The 18,846-nt window shown below is 40.9% G+C and overlaps 1 protein-coding gene across 1 annotated transcript in view; it reads right to left on the bottom strand.

Moving 5' to 3' along the window:
- The window catches only part of HECA (hdc homolog, cell cycle regulator), a 46,290-nt gene that overhangs the window by 26,558 nt on the left and 886 nt on the right, over window positions 1-18,846 (bottom strand). Inside the window, exon 2 of the mRNA XM_025383770.1 lies at window positions 18,748-18,846. Coding sequence (XP_025239555.1) covers window positions 18,748-18,846 — 99 coding nt within the window. The remainder of the gene's footprint in view (window positions 1-18,747) is intronic.

Raw genomic sequence — 18,846 nt, 5'->3', positions numbered from 1 at the left:
ATCCATGGATCTGACCAACTGTCAATGGAAAAAAAAAAACGGATGGTTGTGTCTGTACTGAATATACACAGGTTTATTTTTCTTGTCATTATTCCCTAAATTTACAGTATAACAACTATTTACATAGCATTTACATTGCTTTGATACCACAGAGCTAGGGAAAGCGGGTGGGACTAACACAAGTTAAAGCGCCACAGCTCACTGTTTTTATTATGATTCAGTCCTTTCTCTTGAAAGAACGCTCTTAGAATTACTGTAAGCCTTTGGTTAATTTCCAGAGTTCTGAAAAAGTTAATTTTGGTAATTCTTGCCAGTGTTCTTATTGCTCTCATGGAGGAGCAAATTTCTGGAGGCCCTTACTCTGCCATCTCAGAAGTCCATCTTAATAAAAATTTAAGTTTATATATATATTTTTTGTTATAGGAAAATATGATAGGATGATCAATAAAATGCTTTTAAGCAGGACAACACCCTGTCTTAGGATCAAATTCTGAGTACAAATTGAATGGAAATAAAGAAAAGAATGTAAAATTTCTATTATTTTTTTAGGCCGGGCGCAGTGGCTCATGCCTGTAATCCCAGCACTCTGGGAGGCTGAGGCAGGAGGATCCACCTGAGGTCAGGAATGTCCAGCCTGACCAACATGGCGAAACCCCGTCTCTACTAAAATTACAAAAATTAGCTGGGCATGGTGGTACATGCCTGTAATCCCAGCTACTCGTGAGGCTGAGGCAGAAGAATCACTTGAACCTGGGAGGCGGAGACTGCAGTGAGCCAAGATCGTGCCACTGCACTCCAACCTGGGCAACAACAGAGCAAAACTCCATCTCAAAAAAAAAAAAATATATATATATATATATACACACACACACACACATATATATAAAATTTTTTAAATGGATGATAATGGTTACCAAGTTACTATGATAATTAGGATTCTGTTTGCATAAAAGTAAATGACAATGTTTATAATGAACTGGAAACTTTTCATTGATCCTCAGCATCTATTTAAGCCTTTAAAAAACTGGGTGTGACAACTTAAAAATGTACAAGAACCCTGGTTTTTTTCTAATTCTCTTAGGAGATACACAGCAAAAAAAAAGTTTGATTGATTAATACCTTCAGATCGGCATTCTGAAACCTTGACTATGATCATGTCATACACACATTCAGAAACCTCAGAAACTCAGACTAATGCTCCAAGTGCTTGGGTCATGTTCAAGGAGCTCCTGTAATTAGGCCCCAGCCTTGCTTTTCCATGTGATCACCAGCTACGGTAAAGTCTCTGCTCCAGCCTTGGCCCATCCCTGTGGCTGTAACATGGAAATTAGATGAGAAGAGATGGGAGTGGACAAAAAAGTTAACTGCAGCCCACTGATGCTCCACACTGTACCTCAAATTCACAGGGTGTTTAAGAATCATTTCCTATATACTACTAGGTACTCACAAAAATTAAAAATAAAAAATTTTTTAAAGAATCATTTCCTGATTAACTGGCAAGTATTATTTAAATGAAAACTCAAAAGGTTTTAATATAAATTTCCTCAAATATTTTTAAGATCTTTTTTTCTACTAAAAATAAAGACACTAAGCACTGCACATAAAGGAAGGCTAGTACTTATAAAAATATTTTGTCAACTTGTTTTAATTAGTATAGGAGCTACAACGAAATCACTTAAGCTTATCTGTCTTAACCTTTGATGTAATTTAACTTCCCCTTATGTTATTTCAGTGTGTGAACCTGCTCCAAAGTGGGTAGCAAATTGAACACAAGGCAATTACATTCAGTTAAACATGTTTTTCTTTGCTTAGAGTAGGATTTAAACACAAAGCTTTTACTCAGGCAAACCACTCTGTCAAAATAAACATGGAAGCTACACATACACACAGATACACACACACAAAACCAACTCTTCAATACAGTTAACAACTTGGGTTTTTAACATTCTCTTAATATATTTAGTCTGTTCTCCTAGACCCACCATTTTCTTACTTTGAAATTAAAACCCACAAGTCTACCCAGCCTCAAATTCAAACTAAATTAAAAACTACAGGCTTCTATTTTACCTGTTATTTCCATTCTGGCTCTGACACTCTGATCTCAGTAAGAAATCACATCAATAATGACTATAAAGTAGAAGATTCATATTTTCCTTTCTAATAGAAGCCACGTCTAGACCCAAAAGAATATGGACCCAGAATATGCCTGGTTTAAGCTGAACATTAGGATGAAGATAATGGTATCATAGTTTATCCTAAACGTTTCTTAAAAGTATCAAAGTTTCACAGAATAGATATAGGACAATCGCTTTGGTCCAGATTCCACAAACTTTTTCTGAGCACAGGAAGGCTCACCTTCGGTGATGTGCCCAAGGCCATTCCGCTAGTAAGTGGCCGTCTCTCTTGTATTTCCACCCATACTGCACACAGGACAATCGAGAGCACAGAGCCAGCTTATATGGAGAGGCAGTGACCCCACAGCTTTGTGTAACCAGATAGTAGTATGTAGTTCTACAATTAAGAATAGGATCTTATTCAAAATGTTCAATCCTCATATTAATCCTTAGAGTACTTAAAAAGTAGGTAAAAATAGTAATGGCAAAAATCACAAATTACTTTTGCACCAACCTAAGTAGACCACGTTAAAAAAGTACTTAAACTCAATTACAGTATAAAGATTTCCTGACCCCAATCTTTGCACTCCTTAAAAATAACGACAGGCCGGGCGCGGTGGCTCAAGCCTGTAATCCCAGCACTTTGGGAGGCCGAGACGGGCGGATCACGAGGTCAGGAGATCGAGACCATCCTGGCTAATACGGTGAAACCCCGTCTCTACTAAAAAAAATACAAAAACTAGCTGGGCGAGGTGGCGGGCGCCTGTAGTCCCAGCTACTCGGGAGGCTGAGGCAGGAGAATGGCATGAACCCGGGAGGTGGAGCTTGCAGTGAGCTGAGATCCAGCCACTGCACTCCAGCCTACGCGACAGAGCGAGACTCCGTCTCAAAAAAATAAAAAATAAAAAATAAAAATAACGACAATCTGCTCTAGTTAATAGAATTGCTAAACTCAAAAGAGGAGGATTTTCCTTCGAAAGAATGTAAAAAAACATTCTCTCAGTATGGAGAATATCAAATTAAGTAGCAGAAAAAGCACTGCCGGGAGAAACAGAAGTTCAGCCTGCCTTGCCTGCATTCTGTTTGGATCAATGGATTGAGTTAACACACCAACTTCCAAGATGATTTTAAGACTACTGTATTTAAATCAATAAAATCTCAGCACAATGTAGCTAAATTCATTTCCTTACCCTATGCATACCCTAAAATAAATGAAATCCTTACACTTCTTTGTTTTCCACAGGCCTTTTCTGCCCTGCTGAACTTCCTGAAATACACTCTTTCTGCTCCCTGCATCCCTTCAAAATAACCTGGTAAAATGCTTTATAGTGATCACTCTGGCAGTTATTTTGCTAGGTTCTGGGGAGAAAAGACAAAGCTTTTGCCTGGGGCCACACTGCACAGCCTATTTCTGAAAAGCTGCATCAGCAACCAACAGGCAAGTTATAGAATCTGTTGCAACAAGGAAAAACTTGTCAAAGAAGAGGGCATGTCTAAGTCTTATCCATACCTCAGTAAAAATGAAAACTAGACTCAACAATCAGTCATGACTATGTCTTAGCCTAGCAGTTCACATATACTAACTTGAAGCAACTTGCTATAATATGATTTGATTTCAAGGGAGTATTTCATAAAATTTTCTAAGGAAAACTAAGTAAACTTAGAGTTACAGACTCCCATTGATAGTTTAAGCTAGTGATATTTTAACTAAATGTTCATTCCTTTTCCAATTACTAACTTTTGTGGAACACAGATACAATTTTATGGTATGACCATTCTCAAAGACCCAAAACTATTCATTTCAAAACCAGAGGGGAAAAATAATATAACATTTGTGAAAAGAGTTACCAAAAAAAATCTAAAACTTACTTTCTACCATTAGAGAATTTGTTATATAACTATGATTATATTCAATATGTATTCCAAATGAATTCTAATTCATATGTCCAAAATTAATCAAGAAAAAAATATTTAAAATTACTTAAAAATTATTCAAAGTCATATTTTTTATCATCTATTTCTTTTTTTTCTTAGCCCCACTCCCACCCCCAAAGTCATCTTTAGATCACATATATCACAGAACATTAAAATATAAGTTGAGGAAAACTGATTAATTCCAAAGTCAAAAATTTCAAATCTGAATACCTCTCATGAATGAAGCTAACAAATTGTTTTTTGTCAGCCTAACCCCAAGAAGTATAATGATTCCATATAAAATATTGATACATACACATGACCAGTATTTCATACCCACAGAAACTGTTTGGATAAAATCCACAATATAGTTTGGTAAATTCACAATTCTATAACCTAATTTAAAATGCAAAACCTAAAAGGGAAGTAAGGAAACCATGAAAGTCTGGTGAACATTTCAAAATGCTTTTACGACAACATGCAAACTTCCACTCCATATGGTCCTAGAGGCAAGTAAAGAGGAGAAAGCGGAAAAGCGAATCAAAATATAAACTATGTGAGGCATAATTACAAATCCAGATGCACACTGTAAATCATGCAGCACAACAGGCCAAAAACAAGGCTCTGCTGATCAAATGGTTAAAATCTAAGTGGACTCTGCTGTTATAACAAAATCCAGGAGAGCTCGGGAACAGAATTGATCCACAGATCACAACAAAAGAATTCCAAAGTCAGCTATGCTCACACTAGTGAAAGAACCCTCCTCAAGACTTCAGTTACCTCAGTTTCTCCCCACTGTGGGATCAGAAAGGCCATTTGTAGTAGCTCCAGAAGGTCTCGTTCAAAAAACTGGACTTGCCCTGAGACCAGCAGGAGAATGAATACTACAGATTCTCTGGGCAAAATTTGCACAGCAAGAGCTCCCAGATCCAAACTTGCAGAGAAACGAAAGGCTCCTCCAGGCAGCAGAATACAGATTTGGAAGACCAGCATTCACTGCAGACTCCCTGGGGGAAAGCCAAGGTCAGCACTGGTTCTTCCAACAAATCAGTGTGTGCATTCATCTCTGGTTGGGAAGCAGCCACCCAACACCACATTACAAACAGAGAACCAAAAACTCACCTAGAAAAAACTAAAATCCCCAAATAATGGCACAACAATTTGCTTTTCCAAGCAGCTCTATGGTTTGAAAAAAAAGCTCATCACAAACAGTATCATGTTATGCTCACTTTTGCAGATAAAACTTGGACTTGGCAAGGTTCAGCAGTCTTGCAAAATGGCAGAGCCAGATCTTCACCTATAACCTGTGTCTCCCAAATCTCACACTCTTTAGAACAGGAATGAGTTTGGAAACCTCTTCCAAATCACAGACATCTGAGAAGGCACAAAGGCTGCCTGCATCAGCATGATGCATGGTGTGTGAATAAACTCTTGGTTCAGTCGAGTGCTATGTTCTCATTTTATTAATATACACACGTAATTTCAGTTCAAGTGCCAGAAGGAGAAAAACGAGAACTTTCTTATGATTCAGCATTTAAGTCTGTTATTATGAGCAACTTATGGGCAATTTAGCCTTAAGAGGCCTCAGTTTGCAGCCTGGTTCTTGAGAAGAGGCAATTACAAGTAAATAATGAATCTTTATCTACAAGTGTCAAAGTCCTACATAGCTGGAAAAAAACTACAAGGGATTTTAGAAATGTGCAAGAAGAGACGGGTATTGAGCACTGGAGCTCACCTGTTGACATGACAGCAGTGAGTGGCCAGAGACTCGGATAGGAGGTAAGGGAGGGCAGCAGAAGTTGCAACCAATTTTTTTTTTTTTTTTTTTTTTTTTGAGACAGAGTCTCGCTCTAATGCCCAAGCTGGAGTTTAGAGGCATGATCTCAGCTCACTGCAACCTCCGCCTCCTGGGTTCAAGCGATTCTCCTGTCTCAGCCTCATGAGTAGCTGGGGATTACAGGCATGCACCACCATGCCCAGCTAATTTTTGCATTTTTAGTAGAGACATGGGGTTTCCCCATGTTGGCCAAGTTGGTCTCGAACTCTTGACCTCAAGCGATCTGCCTGCCTCAGCCTCCCAAAGTGCTGAGATTACAGGCGTGAGCCACCACACCTGGTGGGTTGCAACCAATTCTGAGAAACAGAGCCTTCCAAATTAAAAAGTAAACACAATCTCATAAATGTAATAGCATTACTGTGCACTGGTATACAAATGAACTCAAAGTTGCTAACTTTATGCCATGCCCAAACTGCTTTGCCTACAAGTAATTTCACAACTTTCCTCACGCTCCCTTACCTTTACCTTTATTTCTATATGGATGTTAACATAATCATACAAAACTGTAAAATTTCTAACCAGCAAAGACAACCATAAACAAGTCTGAAAAACAAACAATAAAGTGGGAAAGCTATGTCAAAAAGTACCCTGAATATACAAACACTTTGTGAAAATCAGTAAGAACACAAATACCCTATTAGTAAAATGGACAAAAATCACAAACAAGAAAAAAAATACAAATGATCAATATAAATATAAAAAGATATTCACTGACAATCCAACAAATGCAAATATTATCACAATGAGATGTGATTTTTCATCCATCTGATTGGCAAAGATGAAAATGATTATCGAAATTTACATTACAGAGTGTGAAGAAACTATCGCCACTGATGGTGTAAACTGGCAAACCTCGTCTGTAGGAGCAGTTTGGCAATATGTATCAAACCAGTGATCCTACTGCTAGGACTTTACCCTAAAGATAATCACATGCTAGTTATGAACTCTGGTCCATTAAGTACAGGAAGTGCCAGTTCAAATGTTCACAATCTCCCAAGCCAAGACCAGGAAGTCCTTCTGTGATGGAAGGATCAGATCAACATACGTGTACAATGTGTGAATAAAGTGCTCCCTTGGTCAAGTATTTTGTTTTACAAATGTAATTTCAGTTCAAGTACCAGAATGACAAGCATAAGGCTTTTTTCTTTTTTGAGACAGTATCTCGCTCTATCACCCAGGCCAGACACAGCTCACTGCAACCCCTTCCTCCTAGGCTCAAGCAATCTTCCCACCTCAGCCTCCCGAGTAGCTGGGACTACAGGCACGCACCACCACATCTGGCTAATTTTTGTATTTTTGCAGAGGTGGGGTTTTGTCATGTTGCCCAAGCTAGTTTCGAACTCCTGGACTCAAGTGTTTCGCCCACCTCAGCCTCCTAAAGTGCTGGGATTACAGGCATGAGCCACTATGCCCAACCCACAAGACCTTTTAAAAGTAATGTAAATGTCCCTATTCAGTATAAAAACCATATTGGTGTTTTTATACTGAATTTCAGTCCTGTCCTCTAAAAACCTGCATATAGTTTTTCATTATTTCTGTACGTATGTGTGTGAGTCAAGACGGACCCAACATCAAGATTCCAACTATACAGCATGGGGGTCAGGCACACTTCCCTACAGCCAAGCCTATTCTCAGAGCAAGAAGGGAAGGCCATCTCAGAAGCTTACTGTCCTCATACTCAAATGTAGACTGCGGACTACAGGGATCACACCTGACTCCTATTAAACACTAAAAAGGGGGAGCTGTGGCATCTTCACTGTTCCTGTCACTAGGAATGGCTGCTTCTCCTTTCTGTGAGTTCTACAGCCCCAACACACCAATCACCCAGGAATCTTCTCTAATTTGCTTCTGCACTACAGCATATCACCTTCACTACTAAAACTATATGCCTAACATAGTGGAACTGTATCATTACTGAGGTAAAGAAAGTCACTGACACATAGGCACTGCCCAGTAAGAACGGCTCCAAGGAGCTGGAAACCATTTAGAAGAATTCTTGTTGAGCTTCCCTGTGTTTTTAGGTATATACAATTCTGCCTCCACCACTGCAGGCACTTCTTATTTTTAATGCCAGGCCCTCTTCATGGCTTCTGGCAGCACTGTTCTGGGCTCTCCGTGTCTGTTCATTGACACCTATCACCAGCCATCTCGGGCTCCCGCTCTCAGATTACAGACTGTACCTGCTGCCAATCAAAAATAGCCAGAACTTGATTCTGTACATTTCTGTTTTGACTTCTGCCCACTGAGCTGTGTTAAGCATAACAACTAGTGTGTTACCTTAGTAAGTTGTGTTATACTAAATATTATACTGAAATAAGCATCACAATCAGGAGTGCTCATTTATAAAATGAAAACAAAACTTGTGATTCAGTTTCAACATTAGTGTCAAAAGACTCTCCTGAGATGACTTTATAACTTGAAGGAACATGATCTAAAGTATAATCAAACCTATGCTTACCCCTAGGGAAAAACATACATTTTCAATGTGGCAAGTAGCTGCTTAACTTACCTGAGCAATTTGATACCTTACTAACTTTTGTCTGAATTCATCCTCTTGATCAGCGTTAGGAAGGAACAGACCTTAAGGCATTCTATTTTTAATGAATTTCCAATAAAATGAAATAAAGAGAAATGTGAATTACGACACCTGGACCATCTTTTCCTATCTGGCTATCTGTAATTGTTCTTGGTGGGAAGGGGTAATATGATTTGAGTGGCAATACATTTTGAAGCAGTCCAGAATATGCCACTGTGGCATAAAAATTAAAGAGCTGAAAGTGATTAAGTTCCTGAAATCTCTTACTGGCCTAAAAGCAGAGGCTCTCAAAAGAATTCGATTAACATAAATCCCCTCCCCAAGAGCAACCAAGGAAGAGTGACTCATCACCAGAGATGAGAAGTCTTCACCCCACACCAAGTTGATATTACCACAAAACGATTGTATCTTCCATGTATTCTCCAAAAGGCCCACTTATCTTTCCAAAAAGTCCTCTGTTTTCCCATAAGTTCTCTTTTCTCCCCTCCCCCTTCCCCTATTAAAATAACATACAAGCCCCTACTTCTAACCACTCCTTTGAGTCACATTTTTCTATGATTAAATGTCTTTTATCTTGCAATCTGTCTCTTGCCAGTTTAACTTGCAGACCCTCAATCACTAAGTCTAAGAGAGTAGAGAAAGTTTCTTCTCCTTGACAATTTAAATCTACGGAATACACTATGAGTATATATGAGAACAATGCTAACTTTCTCATTAAATGCCATCTAAGCAATTATGTGACTACATTCAACACTTGGTCTTCCTCTTTCCTCACTTTTTTTTAAGCTTCCTCTTAATATCTTTCTTGTTTCTCACTCTTAGACTTTTCAAGTATTACCCTTATCTGTATAATTTAGCCAAAATAATTTGTCTGAAAAATTGTAACGTTTTAAAGTATTACAAATGCTACTGACTTTTTGCTAGTTTATAAAAAGCTCTCAAGTACAATTAAGCTAAAACACCCTGTTGATTAAATAAAGCAAGTTGCTATTTCACTAACCACTGAAAACTGGAAGCTTTCTGAAATATACAAAATTAAAACACACACAGTCACACTGTACAAAATAGCATCTCCCCTCACTAGAGTTTATTGTTTTAAAAACTGGTAAGATGTTGACAAAAATAAAATGACAAACCAAGATAATTAGTACAACTTGGCACAGAGATATACACTTTCTACCTAGGTATGAAAAATAAGCCATAGAGACAAGCCCCTGCCTCTAGAGAAAATCTTATCTGCTCAGATGGTCCCAATCCCTCCCCCTGGCATCTAGTTCTCTGATGTTAACCTCAATTAGTAACCTCACATGGCTCAGAAAGCATGGGGCTGCTGCTGCCCACAATTAAGACAGGCTTTCCATACAGCAGTCTTGGATCCTGCAACACTGTCATCCTGATGGGCAGAAAAGCAGCAAGGGCCATGTGCCCTCTGCTTCATTGATCAGCAGACCCACAATTGAGGGTCCATGGCAGGCACCACCTCCAATCCTTTATTAGCTGTATTAAAAGATACTCATTCTGTTAAAATATATAATTTTACAAACTTGTCAACAACCTATGATTACCTCCTTTTCAAATTCAGCTGACCATGTCCTTGCTTATAAACCTAGGGGGGCGGTTCTCCACTGGCTACAAAACATCCAGATTTGACTGTCTGACCCAGCCCCCTTTCCAGCCTCCAGTCCTACCACAGTGCCTGACACGAGCCACATCAAACTCTTGGAGCAACCAGAACTCAAGGCCCTTTCTCACCTCCCTCTGTTTGGAACATCCTTTCTCTATCTTTAGAATTCACTGTCTCTCTTCCTGTAAGACTCAGCTCAAATGTCCCCTCCTCCAGGAAACATCATTTTCCCCACTGGGTACCCACAGTACATTATCATGGCTCTTGTTTCCATGTCTCTCTGCCAGCTTCACAGTGAGCCCTTGAGGGTGTGGATTCTGATGCCCCCAAGTATAATTTAACATTGTACTTCTCAGTCATAGGAGACAGTAGGTGCATAATAAATATGTAGTAAATGGATGAGCGCATAAACAATGAATGAGGACCTAATGAATCCAGTAGTTGCCTAGAGAGAGGGAAGGGTCTTGTGTTTAATTCTCAGTAACACTAAGCCCTGGCTGATCCCCCAAAGTACAACCTGTGCTCCTCACCTCCTTCAGCTACACAACTCCACATACTCATGTGACTTCTCCATCTTCAAATCCAGTACTTAGATTTAACCCAATATTCTGCCATTCATATGTTCCTGCTCTTTCACAGTCGCCTCTGTTTAATACATATAATAACTTACTTGCATTTCTTTCTTTTTTTTTTTTTTTTTTTTTTTTTGAGACGGAGTCTCGCTCTGTCGCCAGACTAGAGTGCAGTGGCGCAATCTCGGCTCACTGCAATCTCCACCTCCCGGGTTCAAGCGATTCTCCTGCCTCAGCCTCCTGAGTAGCTGGGATTACAGGCACGTGCCACCACATCTAGCTAATTTTTGTATTTTTAGTAGAGATGGGGTTTCACCATGTTGGCCAAGATGGTCTCGATCTCCTGACCTCATGATCTGCCTGCCTCAGCCTCCTGAAGTGCTAGGATTACAGGCGTGAGCCACCACGCCCGGCAGCATTTATTTCTATATAAGGAAGATGTACCCATTTTTACATGTTGCTTTTTGCTTGCTTATTTTTAGCTAAATCATCTGATTTTTTTCCCAGTAAACTATAAGGAAGAGAAGATGGAGGAAGAGTAGATAATCATTTTGAATCAAAGCAGTGCTTGAATAAAAACGTGCATGGTACTATAGTCTTTTTCCACATTAATGTCTTAGTGTCTGTTCTTAACAGCACAATGGCTTAACAAGTTTTTTAGTTGGATAAGGTTGAACAAACCACAAAATTTACAAAGTTGTTGTTGACAAGGCTCATATCTGCCAGGCCCTGTGCCAAAGTCTTTCACATATATTGTTTTCCTTCCAAAAAAACACCCCAAAGGATTGCATTTAGAAAACAGAGGCTGAGAAAGGTTAGATAGCTTGCCCCAAAGCCATTGTGCTAGTAAGTTATGGCACCTAGCTTTACATCCAGGCCTGAAGTACCCAGTCTTCTTTCACTAAAACTTTAAAAACTCCAGACCTTACTTTATAAGATTAGAATCATGATGCAGACAGAATTTCAAAGGTCTATGCTTTCATCTTCACTAACTCTATCATCAGTTACTAAAATATCATCTACACATTATTACTATTTTTTTGAGATGAAGTCTCACTGTCGCCAGGCTGGAGTGCAATGGCGCGGTATCGGCTCACTGCAACCTCCACCTCATGGGTTCAAGCGATTCTCCTGCCTCAGCCTCCCGAGTAGCTGAGATTGCAGGAGCCCGCAACCATGCCCGGCTAATTTTTGTATTTTTAGTAGAGAGACAGAGTTTCACCATGTTGGTCAGACTGGTCTCGAACTCCTGACCTTGTGATCCGCCCGCCTCGGCCTCCAAAAGTGCTGGGATTACAGTCGTGAGCCACCATTGCCCAGCCACCATTAATACTTTTTAAAATCTCTGTTTGCTACCAAATCACTAAAGACTACAGAAGTCTCCAACAGAAATACATTCAGCCTTGGAAAGTCCCCCTATGTATGATAGCATCTGCTCCAAATTCCAGATGCAAATGCAGCCCTCCAGTTGCTAAGACATTTTGGAGAATTTGCTGAGCAATTCTCCAGCATCCCTTTAAAACAACCACGGAATGATGAGACCATGGGGAAAAGTACCCTGATCACAGCAATGTCGAACTGGTACAACCTTTCAACATGGCAATGTGTCAGCATGTATTAAAAGTCATGAAAATATGCATATCCTTTGACATAGCAAGTCCATAGGAAGAATTTTTCCTCAGTACATGCTATGGTTTGAATGTTTGTGTCCCTCCAAGATTCATGCTGAAACTTAATCCCCAGTGCAACAGTATTATGAGGTGCAGCCTTTAGAAGGTGTTTAGGCCACGGCCGGGCGTGGCGGCTCACGCCTGTAATCTCAGCACTTCGGGAGGCCAAGGCAAGCGGATCATGAGGTCAAGAGATCGAGACCATCCTGACCAACATGGTGAAACCCTGTCTCTACTAAAAATACTAAAATTAGCTAGGCATGGTGGCACGTGCCTGTAGTCCCGGCTACTAGGGAGACTGAGGCAGGAGAATCGCTTGAACCTGGGAGGTGGAGGGTGCAGTGAGTGGAGATCACACCACTGCACTCCAGCCTGGCGACATAGGGAGACTCCGTCTCAAAAAAAAAAAAAAGAAGGTGTTTAGGCCATGAGGGCTCTCATAAATGGGATTAGAACCTTCATAAGAATGCTTGAAGGAACAAGTTCATCCCTTTCACCTTTTCTGCCATGTGAGGATGCTGTGATTCTCACCAGCTACAGAATCTGCTGGCTGTGACCTTGGACTTCCCAGCTTCTAGAACTGTGAGAAATAAACTTCTATTGTTATAAATTATCCAGACTGAGGTATTTTGTTGTGGCAGCAGAAACAAACTAAAACATGAAGTAATTAAGTGGTCAAATGCCCAGAAATATATGAATAAGAACCTAAAGGTAAACAATAGTGGAATGATCAAATTTCCAAGGTGCAGACATATGACGATGCACCGGTATATTTACTGCTCTGCTAAAATGTCCACAAACAATTCTATGTGTAAAAATCAGATTATAATATATATGACTTTCTTTTTACAGAAACTGTATATGTACTTTTAAAAGTTTTGTGAGAAAAAAAAATTTAAGGCTGCAAGAACATATATCAAAATACTAACAATGTTGATCTCTTAAGTGGTGGAATTATGTGTTTAACCAGAAAGGCAAGGAAAGCTTTTTTCTACAACGCTTATTTTATTACTGGTAAAATAATAAAATTACACAATATTTTCAAATAAATAAAGCCCTTAAAAATGCCAAAGAGTTGGTGATCAAAATCAGTCAGGACAGATTTTTTTTTTCCCTGTAAAGAATCTCTTCTGATACCTTCAAGTTCTTTAAATTATTCATAGCTAAAAGCCTGAAGTAAACTCATAGGAGGATTAAGCTGCAAGAGATTTTCCCATTTTATCTCCTGTTTTCAATTCTCCATAGAATGAAATATATTTCTGGACTTACAGGAAAATTGACATTGAAGCTTTAGTTTCTAGAACTTAAGGACAGATCACAGGTCCTGTAACAAGTAAAGAATGAGAGAAAGACGAGACTGTGCATAGAGTGCCATGAACGGCGCACAGAAGAGCTCTTCACTTTAATACACAAAGTGTACAGGAAGAATCTTTGATGCATGAGGCAATATTTTCTGCCAATCTCCATTAAAAAGGTGAATTTCAAAAGACAACATCCAAAGGCAAATACTTCTTGAGACCCAAAAAACTGACTTCTAGATAAGGCAAGAAAATGTTTTCTAAGATTATAATGGTAGTCTATATACCTTAAATCCTCAACGGATACTCCTTGATTTGAAAACAAACAGCAAGCAAACATTTTTCATTTTCCTTCTGATGGATATAGGTAATTTAAATGTAGTAGGAATTAAAGTAAACATCTAAAAAGAAACTACTTAAAATATACTACAAACCTGGGTTATAAAAAGTGTCTTTAGTGACCTAAATATGCAGCAAAATACAAATCCTGTGCATAGTGAGCAGGTGGTACTCCAAAAAAATCTACTTGTAAACAGATATATGGAATTCAGAACGCATTTTCCCATGGAAACATTGTTATAAAGGTGGTTAATTCCCAGTCTCCTCCACAAAGTCTATTTAGTTGTTAGTGAGAAATATTTATCCCACACCTGTATTATGTGAATGGTACTGGTGGTCTAAATGAAGACACCCATAATGCTAGGGGAATAAGAATGGCTCTCCTTTCACTCAGAGCTGAAGCTTCTCAGTCGAGTCCCTCTCCACAAAGGTTTCCAGGTAAAGAGATGCCACCCTCAAGGTCATACTCTCTTCCTGTAGGGAGCCCAAGTTGAAATGATCAGTCAACTGGGAGTCAGGGGAGTGTGTGGAAGAAGGCCCTGCCCCTATTATTTAAGGTGAGATAATTCTGAAAGGCCATCTCACCTCCAGAGCTCCCCAAGAGAGGGTCAACTGGGGTCTCTGTTACAGATGCAACACAGTTCAACTCCTGCTTCTGCCCAATTCTGCTTCCTTCCCTCCTCTACTAGGAATGATGCCAAGAGCACTCCCAGTAAACCTCCAGCACGTGTATCTCTGCTCAGACTATTTCCAGGATCTAAGACAAACAGCTAACACTTCATAAGCTGGTACTGTAAGTCAGACATTGTTCTAATCTATCTAGTGTATGTAATCTATTTATTTTAAATATATTATATAGATATTTTACTACATCTGTATGGGTAGGTACTACAATCCCATTTTACAAAGCAGAAACCAAGGCTCAGAGAAGTTAAATGACTTGCCCAAGGTCATCTGACAGGCAATTTGAAGAGCCAGAATTTGAATTTAGGTCCACCAAATGGAAAGCCAATCTCTATGCAAACGAACTCCATCTGCTAGAAACAGTTCCATGAATTAAGGCAGACTCTGCTGCCCACGGGTTCTGGTGTCAGTCAGGAATGAGTGGAGTGATGAACCATGGTCATCCAATAACAGGAATTTATAAAAGTACTTAAGAGCCAGGCCCATTGAAAACTAGATATACCATGATCAAGGTTTCAAATACTTTTAGTCCTGAAGCAAAATTGCAGAGGCCTAATGGAACCAGAATGAAACTACATATCTACCTTTTGATAACTAGATTCTAAATATAACCATTGGTAATCTTGTGTACCTACAATGAAAATGCAAACAGTATGTGCAGACAGATTACTACGTAGGAAGAGGATGGGGTGGTCTTTTACTCCAATCCCTGAAAAATAAGCCTCATAAACTAGTATCTTAAAATTAGTATCCAATAAATTTATTATTAGAGGCATGATATCCTAAGAATATTAAACTTACTCAAGATGCACAACTGCAGCCAGTTCAACTTCTCCAACCACAACTATACCACAGCTTCCCCAAGCTCTCCCTAGCTAGTAATCTTCCTTTATAGAATAAGTATTTATGCCCACTTGACAAACTGAACAAAATAAAAGCTAATATTGCCCTGCCCTGGTGGCCACACTGCCCAAGAGCTACAAGACACAAAACCACTCTATAAACTCCAAACAACTACAAATAAACACTATTAATTTTAAGTGAAGTCATTAAGTTTGCATGTTTGCAGATGTAGACAGCTGATTTGAACAGTGAAAACAAACTATTTACAATTTTCAACAAATATCAAGTACCTCCTTTCTTGTAATAATTACTTGATTTGTAATATTCGTAATTACAAAATCTAATGTCACGGTTAAGTAAAAAATTGAAATACACTTAAAACTAGTACCAATAATAATTTTAACATTAAAAATCCAAATATTGGTCCTTAGTTGATTTTGAGAATTGACATGTCTCTTGCCCCTTCGTTTAAAAATTCACTAGTAACACCTCTCCCAAACCTAAACTATAGCTGTAAATAGCAAAGAAAAAAAGAAAGAAAGAAAGCAAAGCAAAAAAAAAAAAAAAGGCATTTGTAATTTCCGTATTCATTGATTTTGCACACAGGAGTCCTCAGCATACAAGTTCAGTTATCATCAACTGCAGAATTGAGGGGGGGGTTCTTCAAATTAAGGTGAATCATTCACGTAGACTTCACACCAAGTCACAACCAAGAACTGGGCATCATAAAATCTGGCTCACTCCTCTAATACAAGTTACATTCTCTGCCCCTGACTATGGGAATGTTGGCCCATTCCTTTTTCTCTCCGACTTTCACTTAAGCTCCTAATCAGAAACACAGCTCTTCACATACACTGTGCTGCTAAATATACTTGAGTTTGCCACTTCAGAGAACAATAGGGGCCCCTTAACCAGTTTGATATGTACAAACTAGGAGGTACAAGTAGCCTAAGAAAAAAATTTCCTCTCACCACCTTAAAGTGGACTAATCTTTTGGAGTAAGAAAAAAAAAAGGAAACTGAGAACTTGAGGCTTCCACATAGGGCAAAAAAAAAAAGGAGGCGGTGGGGGAGGGAGTGGCAGAACAAACCAAAACCACCAGCAGAACAGGAATGCAAGCTCCCTGAGGACCAGGATGTCTCCTCTTAATTACCGCTGGATCCCTTAGTATTGAACACGGTACTTGGAACACTGCAGGTAGTTAATCTTTTTTGAATGAATAAACGAAAGCTGTCATCATTGTTCATGTACTCTTTGTGAGAAACCTTAAGCTCATTATATATGTAACCTTTAAAATAACAAGAACTGGGAGCATAATAGGGAAGGGACACTCCGAGCCTCTCAATAACGCTAGGAGGGAGCCAGGGTAATTTTTTTTTTCAAGTTTACACATGAGGAAATTGAGGCTCAGGAAGACTGACCTTTCCAAGATGACGAAGCTCTAAATGGCTGAGCTAGGAGTCTGTCCTACTCAGAGTCTGAGCACCTTTCTCTCTGCCACATCAATACCAAAATGAAGGTTAAAGCCAGGAGAAAAACAAAAGAACATGAAGAACACAGGCTACCCAAAACTAGTATTGAGACATTCACAAACGGGGTAAGTTTGTTTCTGAAAATAAATAAATAAATCTTCCTATTTCAATATTGCAGAGACACAGCCAACGGGGCCTACAGTTCTGTTTCTAACAGGCGACATTCAGCCGCCTATGTTCAGAGCGCTATAGGTTGCTTGTAAGTGTAGGTGCCCTGTTTAAAAAGTGCCTGATCGGCCGGGCGCGGTGGCTCAAGCCTGTAATCCCAGCACTTTGGGAGGCCGAGACGGGCGGATCACGAGGTCAGGAGATCGAGACCATCCTGGCTAACCCGGTGAAACCCCGTCTCTATTAAGAAATACAAAAAACTAGCCGGGCGAGGTGGCGGGCGTCTGTAGTCCCAGCTACTCGGGAGGCTGAGGCCGGAGAATGGCGTGAACCCGGGAGGCAGAGCTTGCAGTGAGCTGAGATCCGGCCACTGCACTCCAGCCCGGGCGACAGAGCGAGACTCCGTCTCAAAAAAAAAAAAAAAAAAAAAAAGTGCCTGATCTGGCCGGGCGTGGCGACTCACGCCTGTAATCCCAGCACTTTGGGAGGCCGAGGTGGGCGGATCACGAGGTCAGGAATTCGAGACCAGCCTGGCCAACATGGTGAAACCCTGTCTCTACTAAAAATAACAAAAATTAGCCCGGCGTGGTGGTGGGGGCCTGTAATCCCAGCTACTCGGGAGGCTGAAGCAGGAGAATCGCTTCAAACCGGAAGGCGGAGGTTGCAGTGAGCCGAGATCGCGCCACTACACTCCAGCCCGGGCGAAATTGCTAAACTCCGTCTAAAAAAAAAAAAAGTGCCTGATCTACATAAAGAATGGTTTAAAAACCTGAAAACCTGAAGCTGTAAATTAAAAGCCAGATATAACAATTCAAGTCTCCCTTCATTAAAATACCTAGGTTGTCTTCCTGGAAAAAGTGCCTGACTAGAGGAATTCAAAGAACTGTCCAAATGAGTAAAAGTGTTTGCCCAGCACCTTCTAACGAAAACCACGGCTCTGTAATGAGAACAGAAATCCTGTCACATCTTGGCCAGTTCCTAAGTGTCCCCTCAAAAAGAGCATTCAGGCACTACCTAAGATTATAAAGCTTCCTTCTGACAATGTTAAGCAGAATGACATACAGAATTTTTTTTTTTTTTTAACTACGGGCTGAGAACGGAAGTCAAGTTCAGATTCTCTTCCTTCCTCAAGCAAGCCAAAAAATTAAGAGCAAACATAGAGGCCCTAAATGTCTCGAGGCCTCTTCACCTGTGGCGATCGACGCAGCAAGCCTGGGTGTGCTGAGAATTGAGGCTCTCCCTTACTCCGGGGGTTACGGGTGGCCTGGGAGCACCGAGAAGAATGAACCGGTGCCTAAGTTTTCAGTCGGATCATTCTTCTCAACTTGGGCGGCTCTTTCCGCCCTTCCTTCCTCCCTGCGGCCCGGCACACACGGCGGGGCAGTGCCAGCGCGGGCAGCAGGCTGGGCCCGAGGGCAGCGCTGCCGCAGCCTGGAGTCCCTCAGAGTGTGGGGCGCGGGCTGCCCCCTGCGCGGACACCCGGCAGGGGCCGCAGATCCGTCCCCGCCGCCAGGCGTGGGGACCGCTAAGGGGCAGCCGCGGCGGGGCGGAGGGGCGGGGTGAGCACTTCCTGACTCTCGCATTGTCCACGCACCGCCCGCGCCACCCAGGGCCCCGCCACCGCGCCGTCCCCGTCGGGGAGGAAGTTGGCGCTCTCCCCGCCAGCCCCGTCTTACCGTTTTTGGCATCGCCCGCGGCTGCAGCCCCCGCGGCGGCCGCGGCGTTCGCGGCGCCAGTCCCCGCGCCTCCGGCGCCCGCCGCGCCTCCGGTGCCCG

This window comes from Theropithecus gelada, chromosome 4 (assembly GCF_003255815.1).
Source record: "Theropithecus gelada isolate Dixy chromosome 4, Tgel_1.0, whole genome shotgun sequence".
Lineage (NCBI taxonomy): Eukaryota > Metazoa > Chordata > Mammalia > Primates > Cercopithecidae > Theropithecus > Theropithecus gelada.
The sequence above is the reverse complement of the archived record's forward strand: the minus strand, read 5'-3'. Positions and strand labels throughout refer to the sequence as shown.